Genomic DNA, 28,000 nt, shown 5'->3' with positions numbered 1-28,000 from the left:
TTTTTTTTTTTTTAAATAGGGTGACGGAGAGCTATACCTTTCCCATCTATGTGAATTTAGGTTTAAACTAGATTTCCCTTGGCTATTATATACGACAAAAAAACCCCACATCACCCCCTTTCACTCCCCCCACCCCCCAAAAGTGTTTTAGTCTATTGAGTTTTTGTGTCCTCAGTTGTGTCTGATTCACGGCAACTCACGAACTCTACACAGCCAGGCTCTTCCGTCCATGGAATTCAGGGCAATTTTTTTCTGTCACAGTAAATGCCCACCCTGGGTGATCCAAAGGCAAGGGCTCAGAGGCTCCTGAGAGTCTAACTCCTTTCAGCCGAGCACAGAGCTGGCTCCTCACTGGGATGCCTGTGGCCTGGGGCTCCCAGAGGGGAGAGCAGCACTCGCCCCACCGTGTGGTCACTGCTGGAAGTGCAGGCTGCTCCTCACTCCCCCTTGACAGTGTCCCTGAGGGCAGAACAGTGGGAATCTACTCAAGGTGGAAATGCAAACTCCCATGCAACCAAACTTCCCACAAGGTCTCCAAAACCACTCAGGAACAGGGAATTGGAAACTGCAGGGCATGACATGAATGGAGATGGAGACTTGACACCTTACACCGAGTTCACTTCCAGTTATCCCTAGACAAAGTTTCCATGAAAACTTGTCACAAATCTAGAAGAACAATGAGCAGAAACCGGACACGTGCTTTGAGTCTTCACACACAAAACTAAAAGGCAGTCCACAAAACAACCCAGAGAATACAGTGGACTTTGCAAAATCAAAGATATCTACTGTGGGAAAGACCTCATTACAAAAGCAAAAGACAGGTCATACATCGCGAGACGAATGAGTGGAAACACAAAGCTTCTCAAGGATGTGTCTCCAAACAGACAAAGAACACCAACACAACAAGCCTGTGAAAACTAGGGAAAGGTCTGAAGGGACACCAGACTGAGGAAGACACACACAGAGTATCCCGGATGATGTCCAGCACGGAGGGCCTGAAGAAACAACAGTCTAGTTGCACTCCCTCAGGCCTGTGTGACCCTGGATGAGGCCTCTGTTTCCCGGTGGCTCTGAGAGATGGACAGGGAGGAAGGGGAAGAGAAATCACTTGCATTTCTAATACTCACAGCAAAGTCTTCCAATGAGAAGGGAATTATCACCCCCACTGACAATGCCATTCACTGAAGTGATACCCACGAGTCCATCTAACCCAGAAGGGAAGGAAGGACCTGTTCTCACAAAACGGCGAGAGATGGAAGAAGGAAGATCAAGCCCACACCAATCACTGGAAAGAGAAGCTGTGCTCAGGGCTTGAAAGAATTCCTATTGGGAAAATGATGTCACAGCCCCACAAGGCAATCCACAGCTTGGATGCTATTCCTCCCAAAATGCCAATGCATTGTCGCACCGAACAAAGAATTGCAAAAGGGGTTACGGAAACAGAAAAGAGCCTAAATTGTCAATACAATCCGACGAAAAAGCCCCGATACGGACATCCAAGGTTGTGTGAAAGGAAATTAGACGACCAAACTAGGATCCTCAGGAGCGTATCGGAGAAGGCGATGGCGACCCACGCCAGTACTCTTGCCTGGAAAATGCCCTGGACGGAGGAGCCTGGTAGGCTGCAGGCCATGGGGTCGCGCAGAGTCAGACACGACTGAAGTGACTTAGCCGCAGCGGCAGCAGCAGGACAGTATGCTATTGGGAATACAACAACACACACAGATCCAGATCGATGGAATAAAGTTGAGGGTCCAGAAACAAACCCCGGCATCCATGGTCAACTCATCTCTGACACAGAAGGGGAGAATATCCAAATGGGAACAAGAAAGCCTCTTCAATAAATGGCCATGGGAAAACCAGACAGCTACATCTGAAGAACGCTATTGGTTTTGATCTCACACCACCTCAATATCGGGGAAAAACCTCACCCTAAAGACTGATGTCATGAGATAGCTAGAAAGAAGCGTAGGTCAAAGGCTCCTTAACATCAGAGTCTCCTTGCCATTTGCTGGGCGGAGGTAGAAATGCGTCTCTTCAAGTAAGGGAAAGAGGGAAACGAAGTACACCAATGGGTTTCCATCCAATGGAACCTCTTCACAACAGAGAAGCTAAGCATTCACAGATGCAAAAGATAGGAAACGGAACATGAGAGACTCCTTGCAAGTGGTGTATCTGAGAAGGGGTTCATATGGAAAGAGACGAAGAATGCACAGCACTCAGATTCCAAGAAACACCACCACCACCCTTGACCCTTCCCCCATGACCAACTCCGACCTAAAGCCTTTCTCTCCCTCTAACCCATCCCTAAAACATAACCCTCATCTAATCATATACATGTGCATTCCTAGCATCCATCCATCCACACACGAGAGAGAAAGAGGAAGACACAGACTGAATCGAGAAAGGAAAAGAGAGGGACACAGCCAGAGAGAGACACGGAACCAAAGAGAGGAAAGGAGTCGATGGTCCAGACTTTTCATCAATCTGTCTCGAAGGTAGAAGCAATGACAGCGCCCATCCACCCCAGAAGGGGGAAAAGGACGGAAGGTTTGGAGAGGAAAAGACAAGAACGCAGGGAGCCATTAGAAGCTCAGCCACCCGCAGAAGCCGAGCTGGGACACTTGAACAGAATCTCAATGGAAACAGAGGACCAGAAAGTTGGCTACTCTTTTCTATAAGAGAGGGAGACCTTCGAGTCTTCCTTTCGGGCCTCCAACTTGGATGTGGGGTCTCAAAACAGTCAGGAGGGGCAGTGCCTTTTCCTGGGTACCACGGCGCATCCAGGCCTCGTTCTGCCCCATTCTGTGCTGTGTCAGCCCTGGATGGAGTCTTTCTTTCTGAAGTCTCAGCGCACAAGCTCCACGTGATATCGGCCCCAGGTGGAGAGGCATGGAGCTGCTCGTAGGCTGACAGACCTAGGAAACAGATGGGAGAATGACCCCCACTCTGCAGATGGAGAGACTGGGGAAACCCCGAGGGGCATATGCTTGTCCAGGGCCACACCACTTATGAGAAGAAGGAGCCTGGTCTGAGAGCAGCGGGGTCCTCGGAGCTCAGGCCCTGGCTGCACCCAGGCCTCCCCAGGGCTGTGGGCTGGGCTGTGTGGCTGTCAATGTGCCTGCACATGGCCTAAGGGGGGTGGTCGAGCAGTCAGAAACCCAGAGATTCCCTTGGGAAGTTTTGGGGAAGGGACCTCAGCACGAACCCCAGGAAATGATGTCACCTGCCGGCAACAGAACCCAACAGAACCCGCAACCCGGGTATCCAGGCCTCCAGAGCGGAGAGGAGCCCCCAGCCAGATCTCTTGCTGCCAGGATGTTCTGCTGTTTGCCCCTGCCCAGAGGCCGGGGCCTCAGGAGAGCTCACAGGCAGTGTGCGTGGGCACCCTGTCGACGTTGGCTCAGGGCACCCCCGAGAGGCCTCTGGCCCTCTGCCCGGAGAAACAGAAAGGTAACACGGGGAGCCCCAGGCCGGGCCAGGCCACCTCTCCCATGCCACCCGGAAACACCGGGTCCTTTGCCTGTGTGTGTGGATGCGGGTTTCTCGGGGTGTGTCTCCCTCAAGGAAGCCCAGGCGGATGTGGGGTCAGAAGCCTGCGGACAAGTTGTGTCCACACCCCAGGGGAGATCAGGCTGGCTGGGATGGGAACAGTGCGGGCAGGGCCGGCCGCCCAGGCTGACCTCACACCCTCAGGTGGGTCTCTTTCCTCCCGGGTGGGGATCTGAGCAGACACACGTCTCTGACCCTTCTGGGAAGAGAAGTTCGAGCAGGCAGAAGCAGCGGCTCCACTGGCCAGGCCCAGCTAGGAAAACTCCCAGCACGGCTGGCTGACGGTCACTGTCGTTGCAGAGCTTCCCACGTGATGAGGCCGAGGACGGGGACACCCCGTCCACCTCCCGGAGGGAGGGGTCGGAGCACCAACCCCCCGCCCGTGAGGCCCAGTGCAGGCTCCAGGTGAGCGTGCCCACGGAGGCATCAGCCCCACCGGGGGCGAAGCGGAGGCGGGGAAGGCCTGCTGCCGAGACACCGCCCAGGATACACCCGGCGGCCCAGTCTGAGGCTGCCACGGAGCTCAGCACACCCGGCTCCGACCCAGAGTCCCGAGAACCCCGGCCTCTGAGGCAGCAGGAGGACCTGGAGCCCAGCACGCCAGAGCACAGAGGTAAGGACGCTGGGGCTGGTGCACGGGAGTGTGTGGGGAGGGGGTGCTGAGCTACACAGGGACGAGTCCCCGAAAGATGCTGCTGGGCCTGCAGCAAGCGCTGGCCTCACACCCCCACCCCCATCTTGCACACTTCAGTCCCAAAAGACATCCAACCCTAGGTATTCTTTCGGAATCTCTTGGAAGCTTTCTGTCCCGGGATACGCACATGCCAAGGCTGGTCTGTGGGCAAACTTTGCTTCTCCCCCAGCTCTAGCACTGGCCTCCAACTGGAACCAGGCTCCACTTCCCAGACCTGTGCCTACAGAGGTGGTGGCTCCAGGTGCAGGACCCAGGGATCCACCGAGGGCAGATGGAGAACCGAGCCTTGCCCTCGCAGAGACACCAGGCCAGCTGGGTACTGGCCAGCACACCGGGCAGATCGGATTTCCGTGCCTGCAGGACCCCCAGCCCCAGGCACTGATGTCCCACCCCCTCAGCCAGAACCTCCACCTCCACGTGCACCTGTACCTGCTCGGGCTTTGGCAGGAGAACCCGAGGCAGAGGAGGAGTCACCGCCTCGGCAGGGAGAGCCTGCCCTGGCTCCCGCGCAACACCCAGACGCCGACGATGACTCACCCGCCCCTGCAGGAAGAACGAGCCCCCGCTCTGGACAGAGACCCAGAGCCCTTGCCGGAAACACCATGTCCAGGGGAGCGGTCGGCTCTGCAGCCTCCATCCCTGTCTGCTCACCGTGGACGCCGGCAACTCGGTCTGCCCCCAGGGGACATGGAGTTCCTTTCCCCTGAGCTGCTTTGCATTTGGTTTGTTTCCACCTTTCTGGTGATGTTTTACTTTTTGTATGGTTTCGTCTATTTTTGTTGGTTAAGTTGGGATTAGTAAACTTTTTCATCATTGTTGCAATTTGGGACACTGTTGTGTAACTCTGGTGATACGGTGTTACCATCACCACTCTGTAGTTTCAGACCCGTTCGATCTTTATGCCCCACCCGCCAACAAAGCCTGGGTTCAAGGCAAGCAGGCCCTGTTCATCCCTCCCCCCGATCCTGACCACAATTTCATCTTTTCTTTCTGCATTCCTTCCTATATTCTTGGTGTCCCCAATCAATGACTCTCAGTGAGATGACTGAAGGAGTTTTTTTCGGACTCTCCACCTACTGTAAGACTCCATTGGAGAGTTCTCATTTTTATGTCATTTGAACTAGCCTTTGATAGCTGAAAGGACGGTGTACGTCCTTTCAAGATATCATGTGCCAAACGAAGCCCTTTTGGCAAATGCCATCATTATCTCCAGGCAGGCATTGCTGTTTGAAGGGTGACATCTCAGCCAGAAGGCAGAGGCTGAGCTCCTCTTGTTGCACCAGCTCCCAAAAGAAGCCAAGAAAGGGAGCTGGAACAACAAACCACCCCAACGCCCAGGAAAGCGTTCTTCACGACAGAAGGCTAGCAAATGACCCAACAACCTTGTGGCCCAGAACCCCTCTAGAAAAATCACTGTTCCATACAAAAGAGAAACACATGGGAAGTTCCAAGGAGAGGCAATGCCCATGGCCAGTGTACTTTAGAGACGGCCTGACCGCTCCGGGGAAGACACGCACCGACGGAACCCCTTGGGAAACAGCAGTGAGAGTCCTCACCGTCGTAAGGGTTTCCTCTGGGGACAACCTGCCCTGGGCACCACATGAGGGAGCAGACCGGCTTCTCTTCCTCTGCCCCCACACCACTCACTCATGAAGGCAGCTCAGGTGTTCTCATGCCCTGCCTGCCTGCCTGCCTGCCTGGCTCATCCGTGAGCTGTGACCACCTCCAGGGCAGGACTCCACCTTCTCCTCTCTGTGTACCGTGAATCTGCACACAGTGGGCTTTCAGAACCTTAGGAGACTTGAGCCATTCCCACTCGAGCCAGAACCCTCCCCAGGAAGGAAAACAGCTGTGGAGTCATTTTGGCCCCAGCACTGGTTCCCAAACCCTGGCGGCTCCTACAGCCTCTACGGTGTGAAGAGGGAGGTCCCTTTTGACAGAGCTTTCCGGCTGTCAGATCGAAGCTGTTGTTTCACTGTCAGCTGTGTCTCTGCCGTTGCAGCCAGGTGGGCCACGCTGCTCCAAAGGAGCTCACAAGCTGAGTTGCAAGGGAGGTATTGAGAGGACAGGGATGGCTACAACGTGCTGCAAACTGAGTGAGGGTCCCCACAATCCTCAGCAAAGGTCTGTGGTGTGCAAGTGGGGAGTAGAGGGCCCCCAAGTTCCAAAGGAAGGGAGGTACTCGGGAGATAAAGCCCTTGGCTGCTGTGGTAGCAGCTGCAGATGGCAGCTCGTCCACAGTGCACTTCGAATGAGGTCATATGAGCGGGACTCTGGAAAGGGCTCCGAAATCCAGAGAAAGGGGTCAGGGTATGTGGGAATCCGGCGGGGGTGGGGGGTGGATGAAGGAAGGTGTCCTTCCTCTCTCCAGTGCAATTTGGTTTGGTGAGTCTCAAAGCTACCAGATGGCACTTCCCAAGTCAGGCCCCCGCAGGAATCAGGGTGGGCTGCGTGCCTCGGCCCCTGCCACAGGGACAAGCCACACCAGTGGCCTCCCTGAGCTCAAATGGCCGGATCTGGGGGTTCCGTCTGGGTGCACACCTCCTTGCTGTGGCCAAGTTCCCCCCTTCTCTGAGCACCAGCTTCATCATCCTCTCGAATGAGGACATCGATTGCTACCTTGGCACGTTACTCTCTTCATCCTGTGAAGACTCATTAGGCTTATCCTACAATTACTAGCTGGCCCGAAGAGATATCTCCTGAATCCAGATTAAGCTGGAGTCTCCCAGGCTCATCTGGCATGTCTTCCCTGAAGTCTGCCAAAACCCACACCCTTGCATTTCCAGGGACTCCCCTTAGCCGGCTGGGCAGAAAACCCAGCATGGTTCAAACAAGCTGACAGACAAGCGGGAGAGGACTCACGGGCAGACGGCCTCCGTCAGGTCTCGGGTGGAGCTCTGGGACCACAGCAGCAACGGGCCATCCCAGCCCCTGGGCTCAGCAGCGCCCTCATTCTCAGGCCGGCGGCTCTGCCCTGAGGGGAGCAGGAAGGTCACCAACTGCCGCAGGCGGACCTCAAGCCCCTCCCACTGCTGGAGCCTGACCTCCCCCGGCCCCACCCCTTCCCCTACCCCAGCAGGACGAGAGCTCGTCTTCCCCTGGCTTCCAACGTGAGGCCCGGCCCTGGGCCCCGATTGGGCACTGCCCCAGTCCGGAGCCAATCACAGTGGCCAGGGAGGTGGAACGCACCGATTGGCCAGGGCCAGGTCATGTGACCATGCTCCCCAGGAAACTCAAATATTACCAAGATTCCCTAACAAACCAATGAACAAAATTATCCAGTAAAGGCAAACCGTACTTTTTAATGAGGCCGATGTCACAGAAAAAAAAAAAAATGCTTCACAATGAACTGCTCAAGGAAGCTACTAAATAAACTTTCAGAAAAGTTAAGTAGTTTTTTTTTTTTTTAAATAGGGTGACGGAGAGCTATACCTTTCCCATCTATGTGAATTTAGGTTTAAACTAGATTTCCCTTGGCTATTATATACGACAAAAAAACCCCACATCACCCCCTTTCACTCCCCCCACCCCCCAAAAGTGTTTTAGTCTATTGAGTTTTTGTGTCCTCAGTTGTGTCTGATTCACGGCAACTCACGAACTCTACACAGCCAGGCTCTTCCGTCCATGGAATTCAGGGCAATTTTTTTCTGTCACAGTAAATGCCCACCCTGGGTGATCCAAAGGCAAGGGCTCAGAGGCTCCTGAGAGTCTAACTCCTTTCAGCCGAGCACAGAGCTGGCTCCTCACTGGGATGCCTGTGGCCTGGGGCTCCCAGAGGGGAGAGCAGCACTCGCCCCACCGTGTGGTCACTGCTGGAAGTGCAGGCTGCTCCTCACTCCCCCTTGACAGTGTCCCTGAGGGCAGAACAGTGGGAATCTACTCAAGGTGGAAATGCAAACTCCCATGCAACCAAACTTCCCACAAGGTCTCCAAAACCACTCAGGAACAGGGAATTGGAAACTGCAGGGCATGACATGAATGGAGATGGAGACTTGACACCTTACACCGAGTTCACTTCCAGTTATCCCTAGACAAAGTTTCCATGAAAACTTGTCACAAATCTAGAAGAACAATGAGCAGAAACCGGACACGTGCTTTGAGTCTTCACACACAAAACTAAAAGGCAGTCCACAAAACAACCCAGAGAATACAGTGGACTTTGCAAAATCAAAGATATCTACTGTGGGAAAGACCTCATTACAAAAGCAAAAGACAGGTCATACATCGCGAGACGAATGAGTGGAAACACAAAGCTTCTCAAGGATGTGTCTCCAAACAGACAAAGAACACCAACACAACAAGCCTGTGAAAACTAGGGAAAGGTCTGAAGGGACACCAGACTGAGGAAGACACACACAGAGTATCCCGGATGATGTCCAGCACGGAGGGCCTGAAGAAACAACAGTCTAGTTGCACTCCCTCAGGCCTGTGTGACCCTGGATGAGGCCTCTGTTTCCCGGTGGCTCTGAGAGATGGACAGGGAGGAAGGGGAAGAGAAATCACTTGCATTTCTAATACTCACAGCAAAGTCTTCCAATGAGAAGGGAATTATCACCCCCACTGACAATGCCATGCACTGAAGTGATACCCACGAGTCCATCTAACCCAGAAGGGAAGGAAGGACCTGTTCTCACAAAACGGCGAGAGATGGAAGAAGGAAGATCAAGCCCACACCAATCACTGGAAAGAGAAGCTGTGCTCAGGGCTTGAAAGAATTCCTATTGGGAAAATGATGTCACAGCCCCACAAGGCAATCCACAGCTTGGATGCTATTCCTCCCAAAATGCCAATGCATTGTCGCACCGAACAAAGAATTGCAAAAGGGGTTACGGAAACAGAAAAGAGCCTAAATTGTCAATACAATCCGACGAAAAAGCCCCGATACGGACATCCAAGGTTGTGTGAAAGGAAATTAGACGACCAAACTAGGATCCTCAGGAGCGTATCGGAGAAGGCGATGGCGACCCACGCCAGTACTCTTGCCTGGAAAATGCCCTGGACGGAGGAGCCTGGTAGGCTGCAGGCCATGGGGTCGCGCAGAGTCAGACACGACTGAAGTGACTTAGCCGCAGCGGCAGCAGCAGGACAGTATGCTATTGGGAATACAACAACACACACAGATCCAGATCGATGGAATAAAGTTGAGGGTCCAGAAACAAACCCCGGCATCCATGGTCAACTCATCTCTGACACAGAAGGGGAGAATATCCAAATGGGAACAAGAAAGCCTCTTCAATAAATGGCCATGGGAAAACCAGACAGCTACATCTGAAGAACGCTATTGGTTTTGATCTCACACCACCTCAATATCGGGGAAAAACCTCACCCTAAAGACTGATGTCATGAGATAGCTAGAAAGAAGCGTAGGTCAAAGGCTCCTTAACATCAGAGTCTCCTTGCCATTTGCTGGGCGGAGGTAGAAATGCGTCTCTTCAAGTAAGGGAAAGAGGGAAACGAAGTACACCAATGGGTTTCCATCCAATGGAACCTCTTCACAACAGAGAAGCTAAGCATTCACAGATGCAAAAGATAGGAAACGGAACATGAGAGACTCCTTGCAAGTGGTGTATCTGAGAAGGGGTTCATATGGAAAGAGACGAAGAATGCACAGCACTCAGATTCCAAGAAACACCACCACCACCCTTGACCCTTCCCCCATGACCAACTCCGACCTAAAGCCTTTCTCTCCCTCTAACCCATCCCTAAAACATAACCCTCATCTAATCATATACATGTGCATTCCTAGCATCCATCCATCCACACACGAGAGAGAAAGAGGAAGACACAGACTGAATCGAGAAAGGAAAAGAGAGGGACACAGCCAGAGAGAGACACGGAACCAAAGAGAGGAAAGGAGTCGATGGTCCAGACTTTTCATCAATCTGTCTCGAAGGTAGAAGCAATGACAGCGCCCATCCACCCCAGAAGGGGGAAAAGGACGGAAGGTTTGGAGAGGAAAAGACAAGAACGCAGGGAGCCATTAGAAGCTCAGCCACCCGCAGAAGCCGAGCTGGGACACTTGAACAGAATCTCAATGGAAACAGAGGACCAGAAAGTTGGCTACTCTTTTCTATAAGAGAGGGAGACCTTCGAGTCTTCCTTTCGGGCCTCCAACTTGGATGTGGGGTCTCAAAACAGTCAGGAGGGGCAGTGCCTTTTCCTGGGTACCACGGCGCATCCAGGCCTCGTTCTGCCCCATTCTGTGCTGTGTCAGCCCTGGATGGAGTCTTTCTTTCTGAAGTCTCAGCGCACAAGCTCCACGTGATATCGGCCCCAGGTGGAGAGGCATGGAGCTGCTCGTAGGCCGACAGACCTAGGAAACAGATGGGAGAATGACCCCCACTCTGCAGATGGAGAGACTGGGGAAACCCTGAGGGGCATATGCTTGTCCAGGGCCACACCACTTATGAGAAGAAGGAGCCTGGTCTGAGAGCAGCGGGGTCCTCGGAGCTCAGGCCCTGGCTGCACCCAGGCCTCCCCAGGGCTGTGGGCTGGGCTGTGTGGCTGTCAATGTGCCTGCACATGGCCTAAGGGGGGTGGTCGAGCAGTCAGAAACCCAGAGATTCCCTTGGGAAGTTTTGGGGAAGGGACCTCAGCACGAACCCCAGGAAATGATGTCACCTGCCGGCAACAGAACCCAACAGAACCCGCAACCCGGGTATCCAGGCCTCCAGAGCGGAGAGGAGCCCCCAGCCAGATCTCTTGCTGCCAGGATGTTCTGCTGTTTGCCCCTGCCCAGAGGCCGGGGCCTCAGGAGAGCTCACAGGCAGTGTGCGTGGGCACCCTGTCGACGTTGGCTCAGGGCACCCCCGAGAGGCCTCTGGCCCTCTGCCCGGAGAAACAGAAAGGTAACACGGGGAGCCCCAGGCCGGGCCAGGCCACCTCTCCCATGCCACCCGGAAACACCGGGTCCTTTGCCTGTGTGTGTGGATGCGGGTTTCTCGGGGTGTGTCTCCCTCAAGGAAGTCCAGGCGGATGTGGGGTCAGAAGCCTGCGGACAAGTTGTGTCCACACCCCAGGGGAGATCAGGCTGGCTGGGATGGGAACAGTGCGGGCAGGGCCGGCCGCCCAGGCTGACCTCACACCCTCAGGTGGGTCTCTTTCCTCCCGGGTGGGGATCTGAGCAGACACACGTCTCTGACCCTTCTGGGAAGAGAAGTTCGAGCAGGCAGAAGCAGCGGCTCCACTGGCCAGGCCCAGCTCGGAAAACTCCCAGCACGGCTGGCTGACGGTCACTGTCGTTGCAGAGCTTCCCACGTGATGAGGCCGAGGACGGGGACACCCCGTCCACCTCCCGGAGGGAGGGGTCGGAGCACCAACCCCCCGCCCGTGAGGCCCAGTGCAGGCTCCAGGTGAGCGTGCCCACGGAGGCATCAGCCCCACCGGGGGCGAAGCGGAGGCGGGGAAGGCCTGCTGCCGAGACACCGCCCAGGATACACCCGGCGGCCCAGTCTGAGGCTGCCACGGAGCTCAGCACACCCGGCTCCGACCCAGAGTCCCGAGAACCCCGGCCTCTGAGGCAGCAGGAGGACCTGGAGCCCAGCACGCCAGAGCACAGAGGTAAGGACGCTGGGGCTGGTGCACGGGAGTGTGTGGGGAGGGGGTGCTGAGCTACACAGGGACGAGTCCCCGAAAGATGCTGCTGGGCCTGCAGCAAGCGCTGGCCTCACACCCCCACCCCCATCTTGCACACTTCAGTCCCAAAAGACATCCAACCCTGGGTATTCTTTCGGAATCTCTTGGAAGCTTTCTGTCCCGGGATACGCACATGCCAAGGCTGGTCTGTGGGCAAACTTTGCTTCTCCCCCAGCTCTAGCACTGGCCTCCAACTGGAACCAGGCTCCACTTCCCAGACCTGTGCCTACAGAGGTGGTGGCTCCAGGTGCAGGACCCAGGGATCCACCGAGGGCAGATGGAGAACCGAGCCTTGCCCTCGCAGAGACACCAGGCCAGCTGGGTACTGGCCAGCACACCGGGCAGATCGGATTTCCGTGCCTGCAGGACCCCCAGCCCCAGGCACTGATGTCCCACCCCCTCAGCCAGAACCTCCACCTCCACGTGCACCTGTACCTGCTCGGGCTTTGGCAGGAGAACCCGAGGCAGAGGAGGAGTCACCGCCTCGGCAGGGAGAGCCTGCCCTGGCTCCCGCGCAACACCCAGACGCCGACGATGACTCACCCGCCCCTGCAGGAAGAACGAGCCCCCGCTCTGGACAGAGACCCAGAGCCCTTGCCGGAAACACCATGTCCAGGGGAGCGGTCGGCTCTGCAGCCTCCATCCCTGTCTGCTCACCGTGGACGCCGGCAACTCGGTCTGCCCCCAGGGGACATGGAGTTCCTTTCCCCTGAGCTGCTTTGCATTTGGTTTGTTTCCACCTTGCTGGTGATGTTTTACTTTTTGTATGGTTTCGTCTATTTTTGTTGGTTAAGTTGGGATTAGTAAACTTTTTCATCATTGTTGCAATTTGGGACACTGTTGTGTAACTCTGGTGATACGGTGTTACCATCACCACTCTGTAGTTTCAGACCCGTTCGATCTTTATGCCCCACCCGCCAACAAAGCCTGGGTTCAAGGCAAGCAGGCCCTGTTCATCCCTCCCCCCGATCCTGACCACAATTTCATCTTTTCTTTCTGCATTCCTTCCTATATTCTTGGTGTCCCCAATCAATGACTCTCAGTGAGATGACTGAAGGAGTTTTTTTCGGACTCTCCACCTACTGTAAGACTCCATTGGAGAGTTCTCATTTTTATGTCATTTGAACTAGCCTTTGATAGCTGAAAGGACGGTGTACGTCCTTTCAAGATATCATGTGCCAAACGAAGCCCTTTTGGCAAATGCCATCATTATCTCCAGGCAGGCATTGCTGTTTGAAGGGTGACATCTCAGCCAGAAGGCAGAGGCTGAGCTCCTCTTGTTGCACCAGCTCCCAAAAGAAGCCAAGAAAGGGAGCTGGAACAACAAACCACCCCAACGCCCAGGAAAGCGTTCTTCACGACAGAAGGCTAGCAAATGACCCAACAACCTTGTGGCCCAGAACCCCTCTAGAAAAATCACTGTTCCATACAAAAGAGAAACACATGGGAAGTTCCAAGGAGAGGCAATGCCCATGGCCAGTGTACTTTAGAGACGGCCTGACCGCTCCGGGGAAGACACGCACCGACGGAACCCCTTGGGAAACAGCAGTGAGAGTCCTCACCGTCGTAAGGGTTTCCTCTGGGGACAACCTGCCCTGGGCACCACATGAGGGAGCAGACCGGCTTCTCTTCCTCTGCCCCCACACCACTCACTCATGAAGGCAGCTCAGGTGTTCTCATGCCCTGCCTGCCTGCCTGCCTGCCTGGCTCATCCGTGAGCTGTGACCACCTCCAGGGCAGGACTCCACCTTCTCCTCTCTGTGTACCGTGAATCTGCACACAGTGGGCTTTCAGAACCTTAGGAGACTTGAGCCATTCCCACTCGAGCCAGAACCCTCCCCAGGAAGGAAAACAGCTGTGGAGTCATTTTGGCCCCAGCACTGGTTCCCAAACCCTGGCGGCTCCTACAGCCTCTACGGTGTGAAGAGGGAGGTCCCTTTTGACAGAGCTTTCCGGCTGTCAGATCGAAGCTGTTGTTTCACTGTCAGCTGTGTCTCTGCCGTTGCAGCCAGGTGGGCCACGCTGCTCCAAAGGAGCTCACAAGCTGAGTTGCAAGGGAGGTATTGAGAGGACAGGGATGGCTACAACGTGCTGCAAACTGAGTGAGGGTCCCCACAATCCTCAGCAAAGGTCTGTGGTGTGCAAGTGGGGAGTAGAGGGCCCCCAAGTTCCAAAGGAAGGGAGGTACTCGGGAGATAAAGCCCTTGGCTGCTGTGGTAGCAGCTGCAGATGGCAGCTCGTCCACAGTGCACTTCGAATGAGGTCATATGAGCGGGACTCTGGAAAGGGCTCCGAAATCCAGAGAAAGGGGTCAGGGTATGTGGGAATCCGGCGGGGGTGGGGGGTGGATGAAGGAAGGTGTCCTTCCTCTCTCCAGTGCAATTTGGTTTGGTGAGTCTCAAAGCTACCAGATGGCACTTCCCAAGTCAGGCCCCCGCAGGAATCAGGGTGGGCTGCGTGCCTCGGCCCCTGCCACAGGGACAAGCCACACCAGTGGCCTCCCTGAGCTCAAATGGCCGGATCTGGGGGATCCGTCTGGGTGCACACCTCCTTGCTGTGGCCAAGTTCCCCCCTTCTCTGAGCACCAGCTTCATCATCCTCTCGAATGAGGACATCGATTGCTACCTTGGCACGTTACTCTCTTCATCCTGTGAAGACTCATTAGGCTTATCCTACAATTACTAGCTGGCCCGAAGAGATATCTCCTGAATCCAGATTAAGCTGGAGTCTCCCAGGCTCATCTGGCATGTCTTCCCTGAAGTCTGCCAAAACCCACACCCTTGCATTTCCAGGGACTCCCCTTAGCCGGCTGGGCAGAAAACCCAGCATGGTTCAAACAAGCTGACAGACAAGCGGGAGAGGACTCACGGGCAGACGGCCTCCGTCAGGTCTCGGGTGGAGCTCTGGGACCACAGCAGCAACGGGCCATCCCAGCCCCTGGGCTCAGCAGCGCCCTCATTCTCAGGCCGGCGGCTCTGCCCTGAGGGGAGCAGGAAGGTCACCAACTGCCGCAGGCGGACCTCAAGCCCCTCCCACTGCTGGAGCCTGACCTCCCCCGGCCCCACCCCTTCCCCTACCCCAGCAGGACGAGAGCTCGTCTTCCCCTGGCTTCCAACGTGAGGCCCGGCCCTGGGCCCCGATTGGGCACTGCCCCAGTCCGGAGCCAATCACAGTGGCCAGGGAGGTGGAACGCACCGATTGGCCAGGGCCAGGTCATGTGACCATGCTCCCCAGGAAACTCAAATATTACCAAGATTCCCTAACAAACCAATGAACAAAATTATCCAGTAAAGGCAAACCGTACTTTTTAATGAGGCCGATGTCACAGAAAAAAAAAAAAAAATGCTTCACAATGAACTGCTCAAGGAAGCTACTAAATAAACTTTCAGAAAAGTTAAGTAGTTTTTTTTTTTTTTTAATAGGGTGACGGAGAGCTATACCTTTCCCATCTATGTGAATTTAGGTTTAAACTAGATTTCCCTTGGCTATTATATACCACAAAAAAACCCCACATCACCCCCTTTCACTCCCCCCACCCCCCAAAAGTGTTTTAGTCTATTGAGTTTTTGTGTCCTCAGTTGTGTCTGATTCACGGCAACTCACGAACTCTACACAGCCAGGCTCTTCCGTCCATGGAATTCAGGGCAATTTTTTTCTGTCACAGTAAATGCCCACCCTGGGTGATCCAAAGGCAAGGGCTCAGAGGCTCCTGAGAGTCTAACTCCTTTCAGCCGAGCACAGAGCTGGCTCCTCACTGGGATGCCTGTGGCCTGGGGCTCCCAGAGGGGAGAGCAGCACTCGCCCCACCGTGTGGTCACTGCTGGAAGTGCAGGCTGCTCCTCACTCCCCCTTGACAGTGTCCCTGAGGGCAGAACAGTGGGAATCTACTCAAGGTGGAAATGCAAACTCCCATGCAACCAAACTTCCCACAAGGTCTCCAAAACCACTCAGGAACAGGGAATTGGAAACTGCAGGGCATGACATGAATGGAGATGGAGACTTGACACCTTACACCGAGTTCACTTCCAGTTATCCCTAGACAAAGTTTCCATGAAAACTTGTCACAAATCTAGAAGAACAATGAGCAGAAACCGGACACGTGCTTTGAGTCTTCACACACAAAACTAAAAGGCAGTCCACAAAACAACCCAGAGAATACAGTGGACTTTGCAAAATCAAAGATATCTACTGTGGGAAAGACCTCATTACAAAAGCAAAAGACAGGTCATACATCGCGAGACGAATGAGTGGAAACACAAAGCTTCTCAAGGATGTGTCTCCAAACAGACAAAGAACACCAACACAACAAGCCTGTGAAAACTAGGGAAAGGTCTGAAGGGACACCAGACTGAGGAAGACACACACAGAGTATCCCGGATGATGTCCAGCACGGAGGGCCTGAAGAAACAACAGTCTAGTTGCACTCCCTCAGGCCTGTGTGACCCTGGATGAGGCCTCTGTTTCCCGGTGGCTCTGAGAGATGGACAGGGAGGAAGGGGAAGAGAAATCACTTGCATTTCTAATACTCACAGCAAAGTCTTCCAATGAGAAGGGAATTATCACCCCCACTGACAATGCCATTCACTGAAGTGATACCCACGAGTCCATCTAACCCAGAAGGGAAGGAAGGACCTGTTCTCACAAAACGGCGAGAGATGGAAGAAGGAAGATCAAGCCCACACCAATCACTGGAAAGAGAAGCTGTGCTCAGGGCTTGAAAGAATTCCTATTGGGAAAATGATGTCACAGCCCCACAAGGCAATCCACAGCTTGGATGCTATTCCTCCCAAAATGCCAATGCATTGTCGCACCGAACAAAGAATTGCAAAAGGGGTTACGGAAACAGAAAAGAGCCTAAATTGTCAATACAATCCGACGAAAAAGCCCCGATACGGACATCCAAGGTTGTGTGAAAGGAAATTAGACGACCAAACTAGGATCCTCAGGAGCGTATCGGAGAAGGCGATGGCGACCCACGCCAGTACTCTTGCCTGGAAAATGCCCTGGACGGAGGAGCCTGGTAGGCTGCAGGCCATGGGGTCGCGCAGAGTCAGACACGACTGAAGTGACTTAGCCGCAGCGGCAGCAGCAGGACAGTATGCTATTGGGAATACAACAACACACACAGATCCAGATCGATGGAATAAAGTTGAGGGTCCAGAAACAAACCCCGGCATCCATGGTCAACTCATCTCTGACACAGAAGGGGAGAATATCCAAATGGGAACAAGAAAGCCTCTTCAATAAATGGCCATGGGAAAACCAGACAGCTACATCTGAAGAACGCTATTGGTTTTGATCTCACACCACCTCAATATCGGGGAAAAACCTCACCCTAAAGACTGATGTCATGAGATAGCTAGAAAGAAGCGTAGGTCAAAGGCTCCTTAACATCAGAGTCTCCTTGCCATTTGCTGGGCGGAGGTAGAAATGCGTCTCTTCAAGTAAGGGAAAGAGGGAAACGAAGTACACCAATGGGTTTCCATCCAATGGAACCTCTTCACAACAGAGAAGCTAAGCATTCACAGATGCAAAAGATAGGAAACGGAACATGAGAGACTCCTTGCAAGTGGTGTATCTGAGAAGGGGTTCATATGGAAAGAGACGAAGAATGCACAGCACTCAGATTCCAAGAAACACCACCACCACCCTTGACCCTTCCCCCATGACCAACTCCGACCTAAAGCCTTTCTCTCCCTCTAACCCATCCCTAAAACATAACCCTCATCTAATCATATACATGTGCATTCCTAGCATCCATCCATCCACACACGAGAGAGAAAGAGGAAGACACAGACTGAATCGAGAAAGGAAAAGAGAGGGACACAGCCAGAGAGAGACACGGAACCAAAGAGAGGAAAGGAGTCGATGGTCCAGACTTTTCATCAATCTGTCTCGAAGGTAGAAGCAATGACAGCGCCCATCCACCCCAGAAGGGGGAAAAGGACGGAAGGTTTGGAGAGGAAAAGACAAGAACGCAGGGAGCCATTAGAAGCTCAGCCACCCGCAGAAGCCGAGCTGGGACACTTGAACAGAATCTCAATGGAAACAGAGGACCAGAAAGTTGGCTACTCTTTTCTATAAGAGAGGGAGACCTTCGAGTCTTCCTTTCGGGCCTCCAACTTGGATGTGGGGTCTCAAAACAGTCAGGAGGGGCAGTGCCTTTTCCTGGGTACCACGGCGCATCCAGGCCTCGTTCTGCCCCATTCTGTGCTGTGTCAGCCCTGGATGGAGTCTTTCTTTCTGAAGTCTCAGCGCACAAGCTCCACGTGATATCGGCCCCAGGTGGAGAGGCATGGAGCTGCTCGTAGGCCGACAGACCTAGGAAACAGATGGGAGAATGACCCCCACTCTGCAGATGGAGAGACTGGGGAAACCCTGAGGGGCATATGCTTGTCCAGGGCCACACCACTTATGAGAAGAAGGAGCCTGGTCTGAGAGCAGCGGGGTCCTCGGAGCTCAGGCCCTGGCTGCACCCAGGCCTCCCCAGGGCTGTGGGCTGGGCTGTGTGGCTGTCAATGTGCCTGCACATGGCCTAAGGGGGGTGGTCGAGCAGTCAGAAACCCAGAGATTCCCTTGGGAAGTTTTGGGGAAGGGACCTCAGCACGAACCCCAGGAAATGATGTCACCTGCCGGCAACAGAACCCAACAGAACCCGCAACCCGGGTATCCAGGCCTCCAGAGCGGAGAGGAGCCCCCAGCCAGATCTCTTGCTGCCAGGATGTTCTGCTGTTTGCCCCTGCCCAGAGGCCGGGGCCTCAGGAGAGCTCACAGGCAGTGTGCGTGGGCACCCTGTCGACGTTGGCTCAGGGCACCCCCGAGAGGCCTCTGGCCCTCTGCCCGGAGAAACAGAAAGGTAACACGGGGAGCCCCAGGCCGGGCCAGGCCACCTCTCCCATGCCACCCGGAAACACCGGGTCCTTTGCCTGTGTGTGTGGATGCGGGTTTCTCGGGGTGTGTCTCCCTCAAGGAAGCCCAGGCGGATGTGGGGTCAGAAGCCTGCGGACAAGTTGTGTCCACACCCCAGGGGAGATCAGGCTGGCTGGGATGGGAACAGTGCGGGCAGGGCCGGCCGCCCAGGCTGACCTCACACCCTCAGGTGGGTCTCTTTCCTCCCGGGTGGGGATCTGAGCAGACACACGTCTCTGACCCTTCTGGGAAGAGAAGTTCGAGCAGGCAGAAGCAGCGGCTCCACTGGCCAGGCCCAGCTCGGAAAACTCCCAGCACGGCTGGCTGACGGTCACTGTCGTTGCAGAGCTTCCCACGTGATGAGGCCGAGGACGGGGACACCCCGTCCACCTCCCGGAGGGAGGGGTCGGAGCACCAACCCCCCGCCCGTGAGGCCCAGTGCAGGCTCCAGGTGAGCGTGCCCACGGAGGCATCAGCCCCACCGGGGGCGAAGCGGAGGCGGGGAAGGCCTGCTGCCGAGACACCGCCCAGGATACACCCGGCGGCCCAGTCTGAGGCTGCCACGGAGCTCAGCACACCCGGCTCCGACCCAGAGTCCCGAGAACCCCGGCCTCTGAGGCAGCAGGAGGACCTGGAGCCCAGCACGCCAGAGCACAGAGGTAAGGACGCTGGGGCTGGTGCACGGGAGTGTGTGGGGAGGGGGTGCTGAGCTACACAGGGACGAGTCCCCGAAAGATGCTGCTGGGCCTGCAGCAAGCGCTGGCCTCACACCCCCACCCCCATCTTGCACACTTCAGTCCCAAAAGACATCCAACCCTGGGTATTCTTTCGGAATCTCTTGGAAGCTTTCTGTCCCGGGATACGCACATGCCAAGGCTGGTCTGTGGGCAAACTTTGCTTCTCCCCCAGCTCTAGCACTGGCCTCCAACTGGAAACAGGCTCCACTTCCCAGACCTGTGCCTACAGAGGTGGTGGCTCCAGGTGCAGGACCCAGGGATCCACCGAGGGCAGATGGAGAACCGAGCCTTGCCCTCGCAGAGACACCAGGCCAGCTGGGTACTGGCCAGCACACCGGGCAGATCGGATTTCCGTGCCTGCAGGACCCCCAGCCCCAGGCACTGATGTCCCACCCCCTCAGCCAGAACCTCCACCTCCACGTGCACCTGTACCTGCTCGGGCTTTGGCAGGAGAACCCGAGGCAGAGGAGGAGTCACCGCCTCGGCAGGGAGAGCCTGCCCTGGCTCCCGCGCAACACCCAGACGCCGACGATGACTCACCCGCCCCTGCAGGAAGAACGAGCCCCCGCTCTGGACAGAGACCCAGAGCCCTTGCCGGAAACACCATGTCCAGGGGAGCGGTCGGCTCTGCAGCCTCCATCCCTGTCTGCTCACCGTGGACGCCGGCAACTCGGTCTGCCCCCAGGGGACATGGAGTTCCTTTCCCCTGAGCTGCTTTGCATTTGGTTTGTTTCCACCTTTCTGGTGATGTTTTACTTTTTGTATGGTTTCGTCTATTTTTGTTGGTTAAGTTGGGATTAGTAAACTTTTTCATCATTGTTGCAATTTGGGACACTGTTGTGTAACTCTGGTGATACGGTGTTACCATCACCACTCTGTAGTTTCAGACCCGTTCGATCTTTATGCCCCACCCGCCAACAAAGCCTGGGTTCAAGGCAAGCAGGCCCTGTTCATCCCTCCCCCCGATCCTGACCACAATTTCATCTTTTCTTTCTGCATTCCTTCCTATATTCTTGGTGTCCCCAATCAATGACTCTCAGTGAGATGACTGAAGGAGTTTTTTTCGGACTCTCCACCTACTGTAAGACTCCATTGGAGAGTTCTCATTTTTATGTCATTTGAACTAGCCTTTGATAGCTGAAAGGACGGTGTACGTCCTTTCAAGATATCATGTGCCAAACGAAGCCCTTTTGGCAAATGCCATCATTATCTCCAGGCAGGCATTGCTGTTTGAAGGGTGACATCTCAGCCAGAAGGCAGAGGCTGAGCTCCTCTTGTTGCACCAGCTCCCAAAAGAAGCCAAGAAAGGGAGCTGGAACAACAAACCACCCCAACGCCCAGGAAAGCGTTCTTCACGACAGAAGGCTAGCAAATGACCCAACAACCTTGTGGCCCAGAACCCCTCTAGAAAAATCACTGTTCCATACAAAAGAGAAACACATGGGAAGTTCCAAGGAGAGGCAATGCCCATGGCCAGTGTACTTTAGAGACGGCCTGACCGCTCCGGGGAAGACACGCACCGACGGAACCCCTTGGGAAACAGCAGTGAGAGTCCTCACCGTCGTAAGGGTTTCCTCTGGGGACAACCTGCCCTGGGCACCACATGAGGGAGCAGACCGGCTTCTCTTCCTCTGCCCCCACACCACTCACTCATGAAGGCAGCTCAGGTGTTCTCATGCCCTGCCTGCCTGCCTGCCTGCCTGGCTCATCCGTGAGCTGTGACCACCTCCAGGGCAGGACTCCACCTTCTCCTCTCTGTGTACCGTGAATCTGCACACAGTGGGCTTTCAGAACCTTAGGAGACTTGAGCCATTCCCACTCGAGCCAGAACCCTCCCCAGGAAGGAAAACAGCTGTGGAGTCATTTTGGCCCCAGCACTGGTTCCCAAACCCTGGCGGCTCCTACAGCCTCTACGGTGTGAAGAGGGAGGTCCCTTTTGACAGAGCTTTCCGGCTGTCAGATCGAAGCTGTTGTTTCACTGTCAGCTGTGTCTCTGCCGTTGCAGCCAGGTGGGCCACGCTGCTCCAAAGGAGCTCACAAGCTGAGTTGCAAGGGAGGTATTGAGAGGACAGGGATGGCTACAACGTGCTGCAAACTGAGTGAGGGTCCCCACAATCCTCAGCAAAGGTCTGTGGTGTGCAAGTGGGGAGTAGAGGGCCCCCAAGTTCCAAAGGAAGGGAGGTACTCGGGAGCTAAAGCCCTTGGCTGCTGTGGTAGCAGCTGCAGATGGCAGCTCGTCCACAGTGCACTTCGAATGAGGTCATATGAGCGGGACTCTGGAAAGGGCTCCGAAATCCAGAGAAAGGGGTCAGGGTATGTGGGAATCCGGCGGGGGTGGGGGGTGGATGAAGGAAGGTGTCCTTCCTCTCTCCAGTGCAATTTGGTTTGGTGAGTCTCAAAGCTACCAGATGGCACTTCCCAAGTCAGGCCCCCGCAGGAATCAGGGTGGGCTGCGTGCCTCGGCCCCTGCCACAGGGACAAGCCACACCAGTGGCCTCCCTGAGCTCAAATGGCCGGATCTGGGGGATCCGTCTGGGTGCACACCTCCTTGCTGTGGCCAAGTTCCCCCCTTCTCTGAGCACCAGCTTCATCATCCTCTCGAATGAGGACATCGATTGCTACCTTGGCACGTTACTCTCTTCATCCTGTGAAGACTCATTAGGCTTATCCTACAATTACTAGCTGGCCCGAAGAGATATCTCCTGAATCCAGATTAAGCTGGAGTCTCCCAGGCTCATCTGGCATGTCTTCCCTGAAGTCTGCCAAAACCCACACCCTTGCATTTCCAGGGACTCCCCTTAGCCGGCTGGGCAGAAAACCCAGCATGGTTCAAACAAGCTGACAGACAAGCGGGAGAGGACTCACGGGCAGACGGCCTCCGTCAGGTCTCGGGTGGAGCTCTGGGACCACAGCAGCAACGGGCCATCCCAGCCCCTGGGCTCAGCAGCGCCCTCATTCTCAGGCCGGCGGCTCTGCCCTGAGGGGAGCAGGAAGGTCACCAACTGCCGCAGGCGGACCTCAAGCCCCTCCCACTGCTGGAGCCTGACCTCCCCCGGCCCCACCCCTTCCCCTACCCCAGCAGGACGAGAGCTCGTCTTCCCCTGGCTTCCAACGTGAGGCCCGGCCCTGGGCCCCGATTGGGCACTGCCCCAGTCCGGAGCCAATCACAGTGGCCAGGGAGGTGGAACGCACCGATTGGCCAGGGCCAGGTCATGTGACCATGCTCCCCAGGAAACTCAAATATTACCAAGATTCCCTAACAAACCAATGAACAAAATTATCCAGTAAAGGCAAACCGTACTTTTTAATGAGGCCGATGTCACAGAAAAAAAAAAAAAAATGCTTCACAATGAACTGCTCAAGGAAGCTACTAAATAAACTTTCAGAAAAGTTAAGTAGTTTTTTTTTTTTTTTTTAATAGGGTGACGGAGAGCTATACCTTTCCCATCTATGTGAATTTAGGTTTAAACTAGATTTCCCTTGGCTATTATATACGACAAAAAAACCCCACATCACCCCCTTTCACTCCCCCCACCCCCCAAAAGTGTTTTAGTCTATTGAGTTTTTGTGTCCTCAGTTGTGTCTGATTCACGGCAACTCACGAACTCTACACAGCCAGGCTCTTCCGTCCATGGAATTCAGGGCAATTTTTTTCTGTCACAGTAAATGCCCACCCTGGGTGATCCAAAGGCAAGGGCTCAGAGGCTCCTGAGAGTCTAACTCCTTTCAGCCGAGCACAGAGCTGGCTCCTCACTGGGATGCCTGTGGCCTGGGGCTCCCAGAGGGGAGAGCAGCACTCGCCCCACCGTGTGGTCACTGCTGGAAGTGCAGGCTGCTCCTCACTCCCCCTTGACAGTGTCCCTGAGGGCAGAACAGTGGGAATCTACTCAAGGTGGAAATGCAAACTCCCATGCAACCAAACTTCCCACAAGGTCTCCAAAACCACTCAGGAACAGGGAATTGGAAACTGCAGGGCATGACATGAATGGAGATGGAGACTTGACACCTTACACCGAGTTCACTTCCAGTTATCCCTAGACAAAGTTTCCATGAAAACTTGTCACAAATCTAGAAGAACAATGAGCAGAAACCGGACACGTGCTTTGAGTCTTCACACACAAAACTAAAAGGCAGTCCACAAAACAACCCAGAGAATACAGTGGACTTTGCAAAATCAAAGATATCTACTGTGGGAAAGACCTCATTACAAAAGCAAAAGACAGGTCATACATCGCGAGACGAATGAGTGGAAACACAAAGCTTCTCAAGGATGTGTCTCCAAACAGACAAAGAACACCAACACAACAAGCCTGTGAAAACTAGGGAAAGGTCTGAAGGGACACCAGACTGAGGAAGACACACACAGAGTATCCCGGATGATGTCCAGCACGGAGGGCCTGAAGAAACAACAGTCTAGTTGCACTCCCTCAGGCCTGTGTGACCCTGGATGAGGCCTCTGTTTCCCGGTGGCTCTGAGAGATGGACAGGGAGGAAGGGGAAGAGAAATCACTTGCATTTCTAATACTCACAGCAAAGTCTTCCAATGAGAAGGGAATTATCACCCCCACTGACAATGCCATTCACTGAAGTGATACCCACGAGTCCATCTAACCCAGAAGGGAAGGAAGGACCTGTTCTCACAAAACGGCGAGAGATGGAAGAAGGAAGATCAAGCCCACACCAATCACTGGAAAGAGAAGCTGTGCTCAGGGCTTGAAAGAATTCCTATTGGGAAAATGATGTCACAGCCCCACAAGGCAATCCACAGCTTGGATGCTATTCCTCCCAAAATGCCAATGCATTGTCGCACCGAACAAAGAATTGCAAAAGGGGTTACGGAAACAGAAAAGAGCCTAAATTGTCAATACAATCCGACGAAAAAGCCCCGATACGGACATCCAAGGTTGTGTGAAAGGAAATTAGACGACCAAACTAGGATCCTCAGGAGCGTATCGGAGAAGGCGATGGCGACCCACGCCAGTACTCTTGCCTGGAAAATGCCCTGGACGGAGGAGCCTGGTAGGCTGCAGGCCATGGGGTCGCGCAGAGTCAGACACGACTGAAGTGACTTAGCCGCAGCGGCAGCAGCAGGACAGTATGCTATTGGGAATACAACAACACACACAGATCCAGATCGATGGAATAAAGTTGAGGGTCCAGAAACAAACCCCGGCATCCATGGTCAACTCATCTCTGACACAGAAGGGGAGAATATCCAAATGGGAACAAGAAAGCCTCTTCAATAAATGGCCATGGGAAAACCAGACAGCTACATCTGAAGAACGCTATTGGTTTTGATCTCACACCACCTCAATATCGGGGAAAAACCTCACCCTAAAGACTGATGTCATGAGATAGCTAGAAAGAAGCGTAGGTCAAAGGCTCCTTAACATCAGAGTCTCCTTGCCATTTGCTGGGCGGAGGTAGAAATGCGTCTCTTCAAGTAAGGGAAAGAGGGAAACGAAGTACACCAATGGGTTTCCATCCAATGGAACCTCTTCACAACAGAGAAGCTAAGCATTCACAGATGCAAAAGATAGGAAACGGAACATGAGAGACTCCTTGCAAGTGGTGTATCTGAGAAGGGGTTCATATGGAAAGAGACGAAGAATGCACAGCACTCAGATTCCAAGAAACACCACCACCACCCTTGACCCTTCCCCCATGACCAACTCCGACCTAAAGCCTTTCTCTCCCTCTAACCCATCCCTAAAACATAACCCTCATCTAATCATATACATGTGCATTCCTAGCATCCATCCATCCACACACGAGAGAGAAAGAGGAAGACACAGACTGAATCGAGAAAGGAAAAGAGAGGGACACAGCCAGAGAGAGACACGGAACCAAAGAGAGGAAAGGAGTCGATGGTCCAGACTTTTCATCAATCTGTCTCGAAGGTAGAAGCAATGACAGCGCCCATCCACCCCAGAAGGGGGAAAAGGACGGAAGGTTTGGAGAGGAAAAGACAAGAACGCAGGGAGCCATTAGAAGCTCAGCCACCCGCAGAAGCTGAGCTGGGACACTTGAACAGAATCTCAATGGAAACAGAGGACCAGAAAGTTGGCTACTCTTTTCTATAAGAGAGGGAGACCTTCGAGTCTTCCTTTCGGGCCTCCAACTTGGATGTGGGGTCTCAAAACAGTCAGGAGGGGCAGTGCCTTTTCCTGGGTACCACGGCGCATCCAGGCCTCGTTCTGCCCCATTCTGTGCTGTGTCAGCCCTGGATGGAGTCTTTCTTTCTGAAGTCTCAGCGCACAAGCTCCACGTGATATTGGCCCCAGGTGGAGAGGCATGGAGCTGCTCGTAGGCCGACAGACCTAGGAAACAGATGGGAGAATGACCCCCACTCTGCAGATGGAGAGACTGGGGAAACCCTGAGGGGCATATGCTTGTCCAGGGCCACACCACTTATGAGAAGAAGGAGCCTGGTCTGAGAGCAGCGGGGTCCTCGGAGCTCAGGCCCTGGCTGCACCCAGGCCTCCCCAGGGCTGTGGGCTGGGCTGTGTGGCTGTCAATGTGCCTGCACATGGCCTAAGGGGGGTGGTCGAGCAGTCAGAAACCCAGAGATTCCCTTGGGAAGTTTTGGGGAAGGGACCTCAGCACGAACCCCAGGAAATGATGTCACCTGCCGGCAACAGAACCCAACAGAACCCGCAACCCGGGTATCCAGGCCTCCAGAGCGGAGAGGAGCCCCCAGCCAGATCTCTTGCTGCCAGGATGTTCTGCTGTTTGCCCCTGCCCAGAGGCCGGGGCCTCAGGAGAGCTCACAGGCAGTGTGCGTGGGCACCCTGTCGACGTTGGCTCAGGGCACCCCCGAGAGGCCTCTGGCCCTCTGCCCGGAGAAACAGAAAGGTAACACGGGGAGCCCCAGGCCGGGCCAGGCCACCTCTCCCATGCCACCCGGAAACACCGGGTCCTTTGCCTGTGTGTGTGGATGCGGGTTTCTCGGGGTGTGTCTCCCTCAAGGAAGCCCAGGCGGATGTGGGGTCAGAAGCCTGCGGACAAGTTGTGTCCACACCCCAGGGGAGATCAGGCTGGCTGGGATGGGAACAGTGCGGGCAGGGCCGGCCGCCCAGGCTGACCTCACACCCTCAGGTGGGTCTCTTTCCTCCCGGGTGGGGATCTGAGCAGACACACGTCTCTGACCCTTCTGGGAAGAGAAGTTCGAGCAGGCAGAAGCAGCGGCTCCACTGGCCAGGCCCAGCTCGGAAAACTCCCAGCACGGCTGGCTGACGGTCACTGTCGTTGCAGAGCTTCCCACGTGATGAGGCCGAGGACGGGGACACCCCGTCCACCTCCCGGAGGGAGGGGTCGGAGCACCAACCCCCCGCCCGTGAGGCCCAGTGCAGGCTCCAGGTGAGCGTGCCCACGGAGGCATCAGCCCCACCGGGGGCGAAGCGGAGGCGGGGAAGGCCTGCTGCCGAGACACCGCCCAGGATACACCCGGCGGCCCAGTCTGAGGCTGCCACGGAGCTCAGCACACCCGGCTCCGACCCAGAGTCCCGAGAACCCCGGCCTCTGAGGCAGCAGGAGGACCTGGAGCCCAGCACGCCAGAGCACAGAGGTAAGGACGCTGGGGCTGGTGCACGGGAGTGTGTGGGGAGGGGGTGCTGAGCTACACAGGGACGAGTCCCCGAAAGATGCTGCTGGGCCTGCAGCAAGCGCTGGCCTCACACCCCCACCCCCATCTTGCACACTTCAGTCCCAAAAGACATCCAACCCTGGGTATTCTTTCGGAATCTCTTGGAAGCTTTCTGTCCCGGGATACGCACATGCCAAGGCTGGTCTGTGGGCAAACTTTGCTTCTCCCCCAGCTCTAGCACTGGCCTCCAACTGGAAACAGGCTCCACTTCCCAGACCTGTGCCTACAGAGGTGGTGGCTCCAGGTGCAGGACCCAGGGATCCACCGAGGGCAGATGGAGAACCGAGCCTTGCCCTCGCAGAGACACCAGGCCAGCTGGGTACTGGCCAGCACACCGGGCAGATCGGATTTCCGTGCCTGCAGGACCCCCAGCCCCAGGCACTGATGTCCCACCCCCTCAGCCAGAACCTCCACCTCCACGTGCACCTGTACCTGCTCGGGCTTTGGCAGGAGAACCCGAGGCAGAGGAGGAGTCACCGCCTCGGCAGGGAGAGCCTGCCCTGGCTCCCGCGCAACACCCAGACGCCGACGATGACTCACCCGCCCCTGCAGGAAGAACGAGCCCCCGCTCTGGACAGAGACCCAGAGCCCTTGCCGGAAACACCATGTCCAGGGGAGCGGTCGGCTCTGCAGCCTCCATCCCTGTCTGCTCACCGTGGACGCCGGCAACTCGGTCTGCCCCCAGGGGACATGGAGTTCCTTTCCCCTGAGCTGCTTTGCATTTGGTTTGTTTCCACCTTTCTGGTGATGTTTTACTTTTTGTATGGTTTCGTCTATTTTTGTTGGTTAAGTTGGGATTAGTAAACTTTTTCATCATTGTTGCAATTT

The 28,000-nt window shown here is 55.1% G+C and overlaps 4 protein-coding genes and 1 long non-coding RNA gene across 5 annotated transcripts in view; 4 read left to right on the top strand and 1 right to left on the bottom strand.

Annotated features, from left to right (window-relative positions):
- Positions 1-28,000, bottom strand: part of LOC145529707 (uncharacterized) — a 1,704,434-nt gene that overhangs the window by 25,545 nt on the left and 1,650,889 nt on the right. The window contains exons 209-211 of the long non-coding RNA XR_014071296.1: positions 22,393-22,504; positions 14,750-14,861; positions 7,109-7,220 (exon numbers count right to left, since the gene is read on the bottom strand). This is a non-coding gene — a long non-coding RNA (uncharacterized LOC145529707). The remainder of the gene's footprint in view (positions 1-7,108; positions 7,221-14,749; positions 14,862-22,392; positions 22,505-28,000) is intronic.
- LOC145529518 (uncharacterized) lies at positions 5-5,068 on the top strand. The gene is made up of 3 exons (XM_081550095.1): positions 5-3,453; positions 3,853-4,165; positions 4,416-5,068. Exons 1-3 carry the CDS (start codon positions 3,217-3,219, stop codon positions 5,042-5,044), a joined length of 1,179 nt encoding a protein of 392 aa, XP_081406221.1. The 5' UTR covers positions 5-3,216; the 3' UTR covers positions 5,045-5,068.
- Positions 10,925-12,709, top strand: LOC145529696 (uncharacterized). Its single transcript, XM_081550301.1, has 3 exons — positions 10,925-11,094; positions 11,494-11,806; positions 12,057-12,709. Exons 1-3 carry the CDS (start codon positions 10,960-10,962, stop codon positions 12,683-12,685), a joined length of 1,077 nt encoding a protein of 358 aa, XP_081406427.1. The 5' UTR covers positions 10,925-10,959; the 3' UTR covers positions 12,686-12,709.
- LOC145529614 (uncharacterized) lies at positions 18,544-20,352 on the top strand. Its single transcript, XM_081550207.1, has 3 exons — positions 18,544-18,737; positions 19,137-19,449; positions 19,700-20,352. Exons 1-3 carry the CDS (start codon positions 18,603-18,605, stop codon positions 20,326-20,328), a joined length of 1,077 nt encoding a protein of 358 aa, XP_081406333.1. The 5' UTR covers positions 18,544-18,602; the 3' UTR covers positions 20,329-20,352.
- Positions 22,933-27,995, top strand: LOC145529531 (uncharacterized). The gene is made up of 3 exons (XM_081550110.1): positions 22,933-26,382; positions 26,782-27,094; positions 27,345-27,995. Exons 1-3 carry the CDS (start codon positions 26,146-26,148, stop codon positions 27,971-27,973), a joined length of 1,179 nt encoding a protein of 392 aa, XP_081406236.1. The 5' UTR covers positions 22,933-26,145; the 3' UTR covers positions 27,974-27,995.

This window comes from Giraffa tippelskirchi, chromosome 12, assembly GCF_054371585.1.
Source record: "Giraffa tippelskirchi isolate mGirTip1 chromosome 12, T2T-mGirTip1v1.2.pri, whole genome shotgun sequence".
Taxonomy (NCBI): Eukaryota; Metazoa; Chordata; class Mammalia; order Artiodactyla; family Giraffidae; genus Giraffa; species Giraffa tippelskirchi.
Note: the sequence above shows the minus strand (reverse complement) of the source record. Positions and strands in the feature narration are given on the sequence as shown.

What these genes read in the sequence shown, in the direction of transcription:
- LOC145529696 (XM_081550301.1), top strand. Translation starts at nt 10,960, where the DNA reads ATGTTCTGCTGTTTGCCCCTGCCCAGAGGCCGGGGCCTCAGGAGAGCT. An exon ending in CTGCCCGGAGAAACAGAAAG is followed by an intron (nt 11,095 to 11,493) that starts GTAACACGGGGA and finishes CTGTCGTTGCAG; the next exon opens with AGCTTCCCACGTGATGAGGC. An exon ending in CAGCACGCCAGAGCACAGAG is followed by an intron (nt 11,807 to 12,056) that starts GTAAGGACGCTG and finishes CTTCTCCCCCAG; the next exon opens with CTCTAGCACTGGCCTCCAAC.
- LOC145529614 (XM_081550207.1), top strand. Translation starts at nt 18,603, where the DNA reads ATGTTCTGCTGTTTGCCCCTGCCCAGAGGCCGGGGCCTCAGGAGAGCT. An exon ending in CTGCCCGGAGAAACAGAAAG is followed by an intron (nt 18,738 to 19,136) that starts GTAACACGGGGA and finishes CTGTCGTTGCAG; the next exon opens with AGCTTCCCACGTGATGAGGC. An exon ending in CAGCACGCCAGAGCACAGAG is followed by an intron (nt 19,450 to 19,699) that starts GTAAGGACGCTG and finishes CTTCTCCCCCAG; the next exon opens with CTCTAGCACTGGCCTCCAAC.
- LOC145529518 (XM_081550095.1), top strand. Translation starts at nt 3,217, where the DNA reads ATGATGTCACCTGCCGGCAACAGAACCCAACAGAACCCGCAACCCGGG. An exon ending in CTGCCCGGAGAAACAGAAAG is followed by an intron (nt 3,454 to 3,852) that starts GTAACACGGGGA and finishes CTGTCGTTGCAG; the next exon opens with AGCTTCCCACGTGATGAGGC. An exon ending in CAGCACGCCAGAGCACAGAG is followed by an intron (nt 4,166 to 4,415) that starts GTAAGGACGCTG and finishes CTTCTCCCCCAG; the next exon opens with CTCTAGCACTGGCCTCCAAC.
- LOC145529531 (XM_081550110.1), top strand. Translation starts at nt 26,146, where the DNA reads ATGATGTCACCTGCCGGCAACAGAACCCAACAGAACCCGCAACCCGGG. An exon ending in CTGCCCGGAGAAACAGAAAG is followed by an intron (nt 26,383 to 26,781) that starts GTAACACGGGGA and finishes CTGTCGTTGCAG; the next exon opens with AGCTTCCCACGTGATGAGGC. An exon ending in CAGCACGCCAGAGCACAGAG is followed by an intron (nt 27,095 to 27,344) that starts GTAAGGACGCTG and finishes CTTCTCCCCCAG; the next exon opens with CTCTAGCACTGGCCTCCAAC.